Source organism: Alosa pseudoharengus, unplaced genomic scaffold (genome assembly GCF_046254945.1).
Source record: "Alosa pseudoharengus isolate Yale_2024_CS ecotype anadromous, Long Island Sound unplaced genomic scaffold, YU_APseudo_1.1 YU_APseudo_1.1_scf_1, whole genome shotgun sequence".
NCBI lineage: Eukaryota > Metazoa > Chordata > Actinopteri > Clupeiformes > Clupeidae > Alosa > Alosa pseudoharengus.
Genome location: NW_027468564.1, coordinates 46,729,403 through 46,742,698, shown reverse-complemented (window position 1 = coordinate 46,742,698; position 13,296 = coordinate 46,729,403). Strand labels below are relative to the sequence as shown.

The following is a 13,296-nucleotide window of genomic DNA, read 5'->3' as shown; positions in this document are numbered from 1 at the left end:
ATAGCACTTTAATGTATTTAGTGTGATGACCACTAGTAGTGCCCATCACATCCCAGAATGATTTAAAGCTTCAGTGAGTCTGACTTTCTCTGCATAAAGCCACACTGGGTGACAACGAGGGGAGATCCACTGACAGCCAAGTCCCTCTAGTCCTGTCTAAATAACCTGTGGGAGGTTTTGGTTCTTTCTAACGGACTTGTCAGGGTAGAAATGTTTCCAGTGGAACACCAGAACAATTAAGAGTCTGACAGCGCTTCAGTCACTCGTCTGTGTATATTGACATGGCCTGTGTTGTGAAAGAGTGGAGATTTAATGTCTGTCTGCTTTGTGGTCTGTTAGCTTGTATCAGTGCACGGCCATGCAGTCTGTCTGTTGGATTGTGACACTAGCTTTGTGCTAGTGGACCATTTGTTTTAGGGGGTGATGGGGATGTGATGGCTGTGTCTGCTGTGCTGAACCTGCCAAAGAGCCCCGGTGAGACCTGTGTCCCTCTCCAATGGAGCCTGAACCAGAGTTAACTGACAAGAAGACAATGGAGACATATGTGCCTTTTACAATACAGACCATACCACATATTCTGCTATGACAATGATACAATTTATATATGAGGTGTCGTTTCTATAGTCATGATATGTAATGCCACCACCACACATATCAAACACTTTCATATATGTGATGTCCAACGAGAATACAGCGGAGCAGCCTTTATGAAACTGCTATTATGTTTAGATTCTATTTCCGGTGGCAACCCTATTCAGATTATTCATTCGCTAACAGATTATTTATTCATGACGATGACACAAGGTTTAAACGTGGTCATTTCACCTCGGGCAGGGAAGACAACACAAAGCTGCACGCGCAGTGCCTCGCCGGATATACATCGCTAGGCTGTAATTAGCTCGTTTTCAACAAACCTTGATCTACACCGGCGATCATATACTGCCAGTGGGAACCACACCCGGCACTCTCAGCACGCACCGCAGATTTATCGTGGGAAGTCTAGTCTTTTAATACTTCCTCTCGCCGCTTGCCATAGCCTACTTGTTTGAAGAGATAGCAAGTATTGGCAGATGTGATGAGCTCATCTCTGCCATCAACCAGTGCGGTGTTCATTCTAATTTTCATGCGTCGTGTCGTGGAGGCTGCGCGTGTGCCGCGCGCGCGTGTGTGTGTGTGTGTGTGTGTGTGTGTGCAGGCCCGACCATTAGATTATGACAACGGCTGAGGACGTCAGTTACCGTGTGTGTGTGTGTGTGTGTGAGAGAGAGAGAGAGAGAGAGAGAGAGAGAGAGAGAGAGAGAGAGAAAGAGAGCATGTAGAGAAAGAAGAGGGCGAGTCGTGAGGAAGCTATGATTCATACATCTCCCTCACTGTCACACCCCGAATCTCTGCACCTGTAACCGGCTCGACTCCATCCAACTCCTTTATTCATTATCACGCTTCCTACCCCAGCCGAGGCCAAGTAACTCAATCCCTCGCTCTCGCCCAAGGAGATGCCCCACGAACCCAGACGTATGTCAGCTAAGCCCAGTTTCCATATCACCAATAACGACCAATGCGTGTAACTGTGTTCATGTATTGTGTTGTATGTATTAATTGGATACAACGAACGCAGATATCCTGTCAGTGCCCCCTAACAGCGCTAAATCTAGCCCTATGCCCATCTAAGGTACCCCCCTGCGATCTTCAAAGCCAGCGCAAGATCATATTAGCGGGTTAAACGCTCAAGGCTATATGGTTGACAAAAGACAGTGGTAGGCTATGTTGGGGCGCAAATCAGTGAGAAGTCTACGGTCAGATGTACTGACAACATATGGGGAAAAGAGACTTGAATAAGGCGAATCCTGCTCGGTTGTCCTCTGGACACAAACCATACAGTTATGAATGGATGGCAGACTGGGTTGGGTAGGGTAGGGTAGGGGTGGGTGTCCGTGAAATGGAAAGAGGTGCTACCCTTACTTTAACATGGCTTGTTCCTTATCCTCTTCCTCCTTTTGCCGAACCATCACTGCCATGATGATTTTCCTCTCCTCCTCCGTGAGGTGACTAAGGTCCGGCATATCCGGCATGGATTGTGCGGGCGCGGTGGGTGGGCGAGGACCGCCCTGGGGCCCCACTGAGGCAGACATTTTCGTTCGCCCTCCTCGGAGTGTCTACTGGCAGTATCCGAAGCGTCGGCGGCCACACCTCACGACATGATCCGCGGATGTAGCGGTGCTTCTTGGGAATAGTGCAAACCTCTCATGGTCGCTGGCACCCACGATTTGTGCTTATGTGTCTGTACGTCTTTTTTTCCTTCCTCCTTTCATCTCTCGCTTCCCCCACCCCCGCCTCTCCCCTCCACCTCCGGTTACGGGAAACCCATCTTTAGGAGAAGAGACGACGCAAACAGCGGGACTCCGGCATTAGCAGCACGAACCGTGATGTCCCTTCCACCTGACTGGGGTTCGGCGATGGACAACGGGTAAGGCGGAGTCCGCGTCGAGCTCCTCTCTCTCTCTCTGCTCCTCCTCTCTCTCTCTCATCGGCGCGGCTACTGTAACTGCCGCCGCTGAGAGGAATGGAACAGTCAATGGGACTGCAGCTGCGCGGGCACGTACCCTCTCCAGACGTGGGCGCGCTTACTCATATGAGGTAAGGGGCGTAACTCCCACCTTAGCTGTCCATGTGTCGCACAAGTATATGCGTGGACAGTTCTGCAAAGATCCAAATACGGTTTGGTGGAGTCCCTTTATCTGACCTCTCGGCACGAAAGGGCTGGCCCATCCAGAAAGGCTGACTTCAGCAGTTCTTGTTCCATGACCATATCCAACGTAGCCTAAAGCCTACACACGGGCATCTTAATTCCCGACTGCTGGACGTCAAGTACCATGGACAGCACCCATTAATAGCACTCTTTTAAATCGACTGGGTTATTGAAAGCTGCCTCGTCTGTCTCTCTCTCTTTCTCTCTCTCTGTCTCTCTCTCTCTGTGTGTGTGCGTGCGCGTGAGACAGTGACTAGGCCTATTTACGACTTTAAAGTGCTGCTTCGATTTAATTCAAATTCTCAGACAAGAACAGTTGGGTGAGTCACTATATCTCGGCTCAACTCCTCACTGATATGATTCCAGAACATCAGGATTTGAACGCAGGATATAAAAAAAGAATACAAAATAACTTCACCGACCAATTATAGGGACGAGTGTCAAGTCATATTAAGGCCAGTATTTCCACAAGGCATTCCATAGTGATACATTAACTGACAGGTACCCCCTGCAAATGACGAATAAATAATTTACTTTTAAAATGAGAAATAATTAATCATATTTTTCAGTCTCGCTTAGGCTACCACGCCCCCCAACTGGAAGGGGTTGTATACCAAAAGTCAACCTTCATGATACAGATAGGCTACTTTAACTCAGTGGTCTTGGTTAAATTGAACGAATTAATGAAATTGGTATCTCTTTTTAGAATTTAGATCTTTGTTTTATGCATGGCTGGTAAAGAGCTAAATAGAAGCTAATGAATGATGTAAATCGGATTTTTTCCCCTCTCTGTTGAGGGCTTCTTTCAAATTACTTTGCATGATCTTTGGGCACATTGCGCCCTCTAGTGTTGTTTTGTAGTAGTGTTGTGATAGTTGCATAGCAGATTCCACTTGCCGATTTTGCTCTTTCTGGGTGATATTAGGACACCTAATGGAGGAGAAGTTACTTTACTAAATCGCGGAAATTCGGTAGTCACGTTTGTGGCGGGTCCTGGCAGATGCACTGCAGGTGTCATTCTAATTACAGTTTTTTTACAATTGTTTACACACGTGTTCAAAACTCTGTGTCTATTTTTCAAAACTCCACACACAAAACCCACAATTGCTCACACAAAATGCAAAATGCCTCAAATCTCCAGCAAAATGACACACAGCATTCAAAATGTCAACAACACATCTTTAAAGCAAACATTCATCATGTACACACTGTTGCTCAAAACCTAAAGCTCTTCTGTCTTAGGCTTTCTATATGTATTTCCATACAAGAGTGAAAGTTACAGTATCAACAAAGAGAAGTTGAAATACAGTAAAAATCCAAGCAATATTGAAACCAAAAATAGTGATTTTTCCCATATAATTTGCTGTTGCGAATACAGTATTTTACAACAAGAAAAAAAGCAAAGAAGAATACAGTGACCACCAGATGTACATGGAGTTTTGAAAACACTGATTTTGTTTTTTTCCAAAGACAAGTGTGTGTGTGGGTGTGTGTGTGTGTGTGTGGGGGGGGGGGTCTGTATCTGCATTGGTTCTGAATATTTCAACCGGAAATCCTCTAGGAGCAGATTGAAAGGGTCCATACCTATATAGAGTATATCTATTTATAGACCTATACTAAGGCAATGATTGGATGGTGTTCAGTAAAGTAAAGAGTGTTTGCACATGTGAAGAGAAAGAGTGAAGCACTGGTGATTTAGTGTGGCATTTTGATGGGTTGTGTTTGAAGAATGAAATCAAGTTACTTCCTGTTAGATTTTTGTGTGTTAGGTAGAAATTTGTGTGTGGTGTTTTGCAAAATATGTTTTAGTCAATTGAAAACTGAGTCAAACACTGAGGATTAGTGTATGGTTTTGCAGATTTGGTGTCGGGTTATGATGTTTGGAGGACATGTTTAGAAAATTGTGTGACAAGCAAAGATTTAGTGTGTAAGCAGTTGAAAAAAACTGTAACATCGTCTTGATTGAACTCATTCTTGCTGTGTTTTTCTTAAAATTATCACTGCTGCTATCTAGTTTAATATCTCATGGTTTTCCTGACTTATACTTGTTAAAATGTTAACATAGTTTACATAATTTCGAATTAGATTACTGAGGTCTAGCCTGTAACTCCATCCCTGTCTAAATTCATAGGCTAAGACTTGATATGAGAGTTAGGTCTGGGCAATTGCAATGTGGTTTTGACAGAACGTGAAGAAGCATAGTGCTATTTAGATCTTTCATGCACTTTTCATGTAACCTCTAGCTGAACACAGCAAATCCTATATATATATATATATATAACTATGTGTGCATCATTTAGATAAGATAAGATGGTAGCCTACTTTATTCAAATTCAAATTCAAAATTTAGTGGAATTTAATTGGATCTATGAATGTGATCAAAAAGTTATGCATGCTTGTTGTCTGCAACATTGATATGCAATATGTACAATTGAGGGGCTTTCTAGCCTAATAATTGATATTATGTCTTCACAACTAATTATGAAAAGGAGAAAGGGGCCCAACACACAGCCAGGTCTAGCCAGACAGCACTTCCTGGACAAGTAGGCTACTGTAATGTACCACCTCCTCAATTGATCCAAAATGGACATATTCTCCATGTTTACGTCACAGCTGGGGATTCCAGCAGAACTAAAACTGCAAGAGAAATTATTAAATACATACCAGAAATGACCGAAGATCAGGCAAAAACTAAAGTGAAGATCCTTGTTGAAAAGACTTTTAAAAAATACAGAAAGCTAAGTAATGAACAAGAATTTAGTCAGTTTGAAGGAATATGTAGCCGAAGATTTTGTGGAATCTCCACTACCTCCACAGCTCCTCACAAGAGGAGAAAATGAGCTTGATCAAGGAGTTATTGTGTGGCAGAGGGGTGGGGGCATTTCTATGTCATGCGTGGGATTTGGATGGCAACAGTGTCATTTTCAATGGAAAAATTGAAACTTTTCATGCTAAAAAAAGAAATACTGTACACTGTTGGCTATTGGTCCGTGAGCGAGGAGGGCTATGAATTTGATACATCTATGCGATTGCAGCAGATATCATCTTAGATGACTGAACTAACTCTCAAGTCTGCACAATCACACAGAGAACTTGTATATTTGTTGTACTGATCATTCATTGTTAGTATGAAAAAAAGGAATATGTGAACTGAAGAAAAGTAAAATTAAATTGTTCATATCTTGAGGAGGAAAAAGGGTAAATTGAACACATGAATTAACAATTGATGTGTATTGTTTTGTCTTTGTTTTGTCAAATAAATGTTTTTGAATATGAATGAATGCTTAGGCTATTAATTATGACCGCCGCGCAGCGAAGCGGCGGTCATATAGGTTTAGTCAGATTTTTTTTTTTTTTATTCATTTTTTTGTTTTGTTTTTTCGCATGCCCAAATTTCCGTCAATGATTCCCGGGACACTGAAAGACCGGGGTACACAAAACTTGGTGGGCATGTAACCCCACATGGATAGCATGGAACCATCGTTTTTCGTTTTGATCTGTAGCCCCCCCGCTGGACTGGACCCCCCGAAAGTAGGGTAGGGCAGACTCAGTTTTCTGTGAATATCTCGAGAACCGTAGGGTTTAGGAGGACCATTTTTTTTTTGTATGTTGATCTCAAGGGGCCATGTCAACCCATTCCATAACCACTCATTTCATGCATAGCGCCACCTAGTTAAACACAAAAAAGTAAAAATGAGGTGTTGTAATGGCAGATATCTGTGACCTAACATAGTCAAAACTGCACGAAATTGGAAGTGTAGGATCATTATGACACCCTCTGTATGCACGCCAAGTTTTGTGGAATTCCGTTCATGGGGGGCAACACAATAAATTAATTTATGTTACTATACACCAACTAGCCTGTAGGTGGCCGGAGACAGTTTTCTGTGAATATCTCGAGAACCGTAGGGCCTAGGAGGTCCACCTTTTTTATGTATGTTGGTCTTAAGGGGGCATGTCAACCCATCCCATTACCACTTATTTCATGTATAGCGCCACCTAGTTAAAAATTAAAAAGCAAAAAATTAGGTGTTTTCATCACAATATCTCTGGCTGACAAGGTCAAAACTGCACGAAATTAAAAGTGTAGGATCATTATGACACCCTCCGAATGCATACCAAGTTTTGTGTACTTTCGTTAATGGGGGGCCTTACAATAAAATAATGTATGTGTACATTTAGTGACGTACACCAACAAGGATTCCCGGGACACTGAAAGACCGGGGTACACAAAACTTGGTGGGCATGTAACCCCACATGGATAGCATGGAACTGTCATTTTTCTTTTTGATCTGTAGCCCCCCCCGCTGGACTGGACCCCCCGAAAGGAGGGTAGGGCAGACACAATTCTCTGTGAATATCTTGAGAACTGTAGGGACTAGGATGACCATTTTTTTCCGTATGTTTGCCTCCAGGGGTCATGTTAACCCATTTCATGTACACACATGTGCACAAACAGATACACACACACACACATACATTCACAGTAATCATACATATGACACATACTCACACAGTAGACATATGTACGCTTGCATGCACAGGCACATACGCAGGCACACACACAAGCACGCACGCGCGCGCGCGCACACACACACACACACACACACACACACACACACACACACACACACACACACACACACACACACACACACACACACACACATAACATAAACATGTACATGCACACATGCACACAATTCAATAATTTCTCAGAATTATGAACAGGCAAGATGGAGGTGGGGTTGTATAAAATGAATTTTACATGTGAAATCTATGAACTAATCATGTTTTGGTACTTGTTGTCTAGCAGATACCAGTGAGAATTGAGTGTGGATAATGCAATTTAGTGAGACAGTTAGAATCATATAGGCCTTTCAGCGTGATTTATTTTTGTGGAAAAAATGTGCTGGACTGGGCGGCGGTCATATTTTGTACCGCTCTGCGGTACATCTAGTTATAGTTGTTTTTAGTGAGGTACAGTGAGTCTGATGCCCATTCTATTTGGTACATTTTAATGATTTCATTTGAAAGAACTAACAAACATCTACCTTCTGTTCCAAATTCCATTGCAAATACAGTATCTGATAAAATGAGGAATTACCAGCAAAAACATGTGAACAGGGGCGGAGCTACGTGGTGGCCAGGGGGGGCCACGGCCACCACTGGTCAAAGCTTGGCCACCCTGCTGGCCCCCCCAGGTCCGTTCAGTGAACAGTAAAAAAAAAAGATTGCTGCCGTTTTCAACGGTACTTTGAAAGGAAGTGTAGCCTATGGTTCTAATCAAATCGTGAGTAGGCCTAGTGCAGCAGCAGCAGGGGACAATTCAAGTCATCTGTTAAAAACACTTGACAGTAGACTACTACTTACTTAACCTCAGTGACAACAGGTGAGTTGATGATGACTTGGAACATTAATGTTAATAAAATGTTAAAATGTGACACGAATCATAGCAAAGTGAGCTGCGTTGGGCTGTTCTTGTTAGGTAGGCTCTGACATTGACGTGTAAGGCTGATCAAAAATAAGCGGATGCCCGCGGTAACGCTGTTACAAAAATATTTTGATAATATTCGGGTGAAATGCAAGCATATTAGGCACATATCTGAGGATGGCTCCAATAAAAGTAGGCTAATAGTGTCTAGCCTAGGCTACTTTATAAAAACATAATTTGCTGACTGCGTGTGGTTCTTGCCATAGCTGGTCAGGCAGAGCAGGCTGCTGCGTTGCCTGAGTTCTTTGTTACATTGCTCCGGTAATTGCAACGAGATGAAACCTTAACTGCGTGACAGAGCAGAAGTGGGGCTTTCCAACGAGACTAAAAACTTGTCTGTGCGATCAAGTATGAAAATACAAAAAATCATGAAATTAAATCAAATTGCATCATATTTAGTTCACCTGCGCACCCACACTCTCGTTTGAATTAGGCTACTCGCGAACCCGTGATCGCATAGATATGGCATATCAGAAGAAAGAGGAGGCACAGGGCTATCCATTGGTACCAAGTATATCAATCCTTCTGGGCTATAAAAACAGACAACGTGACTGCAAAATAACATCATGTACAAAAACCAACGCTGCACAGCCATTACTCTCGTTTGAATTAGTAGTAGAGCGGCTACAGGAAAAATCGTGCAAATTATGATACAAGCGTGAAATTCGGCAGGTATGTGCTCAAGACCAATACAATCAAATCTACCTGATTGGCCACTTGAAATGGCGGCCATTTTCCAAGATGGCCGCCAAAAAAGACCCTAGAAATTGATTTATTGCTCAGAATTCACCAAAGATATTATGATACAAGCATGAAATTAGGCATGTATGTGCTCAAGACCAATACAATAAAATCTGCCTGATTTGCCATTTTTAATGGCGGCCATTTTCCAAAATGGCCCCTATGAAAAACTCTAAAAATTGGTTTGTTGTACAGAATTGACAAAGGAAATTATGATACAGCCATGAAATTTGGCAGGTATGTGCTTAAGACCAACACAATACATTCTAACTGATTTTCCAGTTTAAATGACGGCCATTTTCCAAGATGGCCGCCAAAAAATACCATAGAAATGGATTTGTTGCACAGAATTGATCAAGCAAGTTATTATACAAGCATGAATTTTGGCATGAATGTGCTAAAAAAACAATACAATCAAATCTACCTGACTCGCCACTTGAAATGGAAGCCATTTTACAATATGGCCGCCAAAAGACTGAATTTAGCCCAGAAGTGAGCAAGAAAATGATGATACAAGTATGTAATTTTGTGTGTTTGTGCTAAAGAGCAATATAATGAAATCCACCTCATTTGCAACTTGAAAATGTAATATGGCAGCCATTTTTAAAGATGGCCACCAAATAAGACACTAGAACTTCATTAATTGCAATTAATTTAGAAGATGTGGCCCAAATCAATGTTAACATTCACTACATTTCTGTTTCCCTCTATGATGAAGTCATTGGAAATTCAATTCATTCCTGTGTCAAGTCTTGCACAATCAAGTTTGATAGGCAATGCATTAAGAGAGTGGGAGTGGGATATTTTTTGCTAATAATGTATAGCCATCTTTATCTGTCTTTGCAGGATTCGTATCAGGAGACTTGTTCTTTTGTGTCCTGCTGACACAGACAGCACTTTGACCAGTCAGTCGTTGTCCATTGTTAATCTAAAAAATCAGATTGAGGTATGATCTTTTGATCACCTTTTGAATCCATGCATGGAACAGTTATTTAAATTTCAATTCGTTTTGGGCTGATTGGCAAAATGTGATTCAGAATTTAGTGTAGGTATTTTAACAGAAAGACGCACGTGTATAAAAATGCTATTTGTTTTTCAACAATGTAAGCCTGTTTTAACAAAGCTGTGCAAACACATACAGCAGGTGGAGAAGAAGAAAATGCCTTTGATGAGTGGTGTGGCAGTATATCAATATCAATTGCTGATTATTCTGACCATGTCACAAGTAAGATGTTATATTTCTTTACCCACCCTCACCTTGAGGATGGAAAAGGGCAATGTTGCTACAGTTAGTCAAACCAAACTTTTTTTTTTTGACGTTGCGGTCAGTCAGGCCTTCAGAGTGGTTACACAGAACACTTATATGCTAGTATGCCTCATATATAATATTCCTGTCTGTTCTTACTGCCCTACTTTGTAGCCTACTCTCCTACCACAAATTACACTGTATATGCCGTTTTACATTTGAGTATATGCACTGTATCACTATCCATATCCTTACAATATTTAGACCAAAACTATCTGAATTAAACCAACCACTGAGGTTATTCGGAATTAATTTTAGTCACTTACAGCGACATTGGACCACTGCTGATTGATTCACTCTGGTCGCCTTGTTCTCTAACTCTGGGGTAATTGTGGGGACAGTCGCAGAGAGCACAAATTATAGTGAGCGGCACATTATTACCATATTATTACCGTTAATACCATTAGCACGTTATTAGTGTTTTTAAACGCCCATATCGAGAAAATCATAAATTACCGTTATTAGCATATTATTACCACAATGGTATCGCATCACGCACCACCCTCCATTGACATCAAGAATTGTCATTATTAGCATGTTATCACCATGTTATCAGTGTGTTATAAGGGGCTTATTTGTCGTTAATAACTGTTACCGCTGTTATTTGCATGTAAAACCAAAAGTGACCTATGCGACCGGAAAGACGGAAGTCATTATTTGTCTATGGAGGGTCGGCGAATAAAGCGACCAAAGTGAATTCGCCTGGAGCGAACCAATCTGGACGACCAGAGCGATTAAGCGATTTAGCAATTAAAAGTCAGCTAATATGATGGTAATGAGCGGTTCGGCAAAAAACAATTGGAATGCTCTTATCTTCGAATGTCCCAGGCTGACAAGCCAGAGCCGTTATGTGATTAGCTAAATCAAACATCAAGAGCGAAAAAAGCGAATTCATGACAAAGGTTCTTCAACGACCTTGGCTACTTTGTAGCTGAGGTTGTTTCTGGTGTACACGCATCTTTTGTTTAACAGCAACATCGAGAAAACCATGAATTGCCGTTATTAGCATATTAGTGTCATTATATTATTAGCATGTCATAACCATTTTATTTGTTTGGGGGGGTGGCATCACGCAACACCCTCCATTGACATTAAGAACTGGCATTATTAGCATGTTATCACCATGCTATTTGTGTGTCATAAGTGGCTTATTTGTCATTGTGGAACATTTTTAATATCTGTATCACTTCATATCTAACATATTTAAGGAGAGTGAACAATTATTTACACCACATTTGCACATTTGAACTTTGCAAATTTCTCGGGTCTTTTTGGACGCCATCTTGGAAAATGGCCAGCATTTCAAGTAGCAAATCAAGTGGATTTGATTGTATTGGTCTTGATCACATCCATGCCAAATTTCATGCATCCATCATAATTTGCTTTGACAATTCTGTGCAATAAATCAATTTCTAGGGTCTTTTTTGGCAGCCATCTTGGAAAATGGCCACCATTTCAAGTGGCCAATCAGGTAGATTTCATTGTATTGCTCTTGAGCACATACATGTTGAGTTTCGTGCTTGTATCATAATTTGCTAGGTCAATTCTATGCAATAAATCAATTTCTGAGGTCTGTTTTGGCGGCCATCTTGGAAAATGGCCGCCATTTCAAGTGGCCAATCAGGTAGATTTGATTGTATTGGTCATAAGCACATACCTACCAAGTTTCATGCTTGTATCATAATTTGCACGATTCTTGCCAAATTGGCCTTGTAGCCGCTCTACTATAGGCCCTACTCATGAACCCGTGATCGGATAGATATGCCACGCATGTCAGATGAAAGAGGAGACACAGAGCTATCATTTGATACCAAGTACATCCTTCTGGGTTATAAAACAGACGAAGTGACATCAAAATAATAACTTCATATAGCTCGACTTACTTACCCCACGTTTTTGTGTGTTGTTGTGGTGGCAAAGCATGTTCATAATCCAACGCTATAATGTGTTTCTCTATGGCATAGCATGTTCATAATCCGGTTTTGAGATCCTAGCAAATTCCTACATGGCATCCAATTCAAGACTCACATTGCATCCCAATTTATTCGACAAAGAAACACCTTTTTCCCTTCACTTTGTTCATGGCTCATTGTTCTTGTTTGTGTATGGCACTTACAATGACCAGGATAAATGCTTCTAACTAAAGGTAGTGAAAAAGCCCTTAAAACAGTCTAGGGTTCTAAGGGTTAATGTCTTAATTCAGAGCCATGTTACTTACAGCCAAGTACTTGGAGTGGATAACAGAAAGAATATAGTTTTGCCATCAGTATAAGATTAAATATCTGCATACCATATTTGTAGTATTTATTATTGTTCTTTGAGTTAACATCATTTGAATATGACTGATTAAGTAAGGTGCATTATCATAATGTACTTTTTATAGCATTGGCCTATTTATGGAAAATGTGTTGGAGTGGACAACAAACTGTTCAGGTTGTCTGTGAATGGACCTGTGTATCAGTGTTGGCTTTACACAATTTATTGCCATTATTAAAACAGGGTATCCTAATCTTCAAAACTTTTGAGTAGTTTTCATATTGTAGTTTTGATTCCCAAGTGCCACCCCATAAAAAGTCTGGACCCAGCTGGCCCCCCCTATAAAATAATCCTGGCTACGCCCCTGCATGTGAATAGTATGAATTTCCAGTCACATGATTTCTATTGTAGGCTAGCCTAATATTTTAATATAATCACTGATATTATAAATATCCTAACTTTCTCAATCCTCAACTGATTTTCACAATCCAGGTACCATTGCAAAGGGAATTGTAAAAAAATGTGGTTAATATACGTGGACACAAATTCACTCTTATGAACAGAAGCAGAGAATGAGCCGGGGAGAGATGCCAAGACTAACAAAAGGGAGGTGAAAAGGACTTACTTGAAACTGTTCTGTTCTGTTCTTTGGTTTAATCAAAGACGCTGGTCATCACATTAGTAGACTAACTTAGAATGACAAAGTTTGCCACGCGACGTTCCATCTGCATTCTCCTGGCTTGGGGTCTCACC

General features: G+C 41.3%; 1 protein-coding gene across 1 annotated transcript in view; it reads right to left on the bottom strand.

Moving 5' to 3' along the window:
• The window catches only part of rims1b (regulating synaptic membrane exocytosis 1b), a 73,146-nt gene extending 71,017 nt beyond the window's left edge, over positions 1 to 2,129 (bottom strand). The window contains exon 1 of the mRNA XM_076270541.1: positions 1,960 to 2,129. Within this exon, the coding sequence (XP_076126656.1) occupies positions 1,960 to 2,129 (170 nt within the window). The remainder of the gene's footprint in view (positions 1 to 1,959) is intronic.
• Positions 2,130 to 13,296: the final 11,167 nt, after the last annotated feature.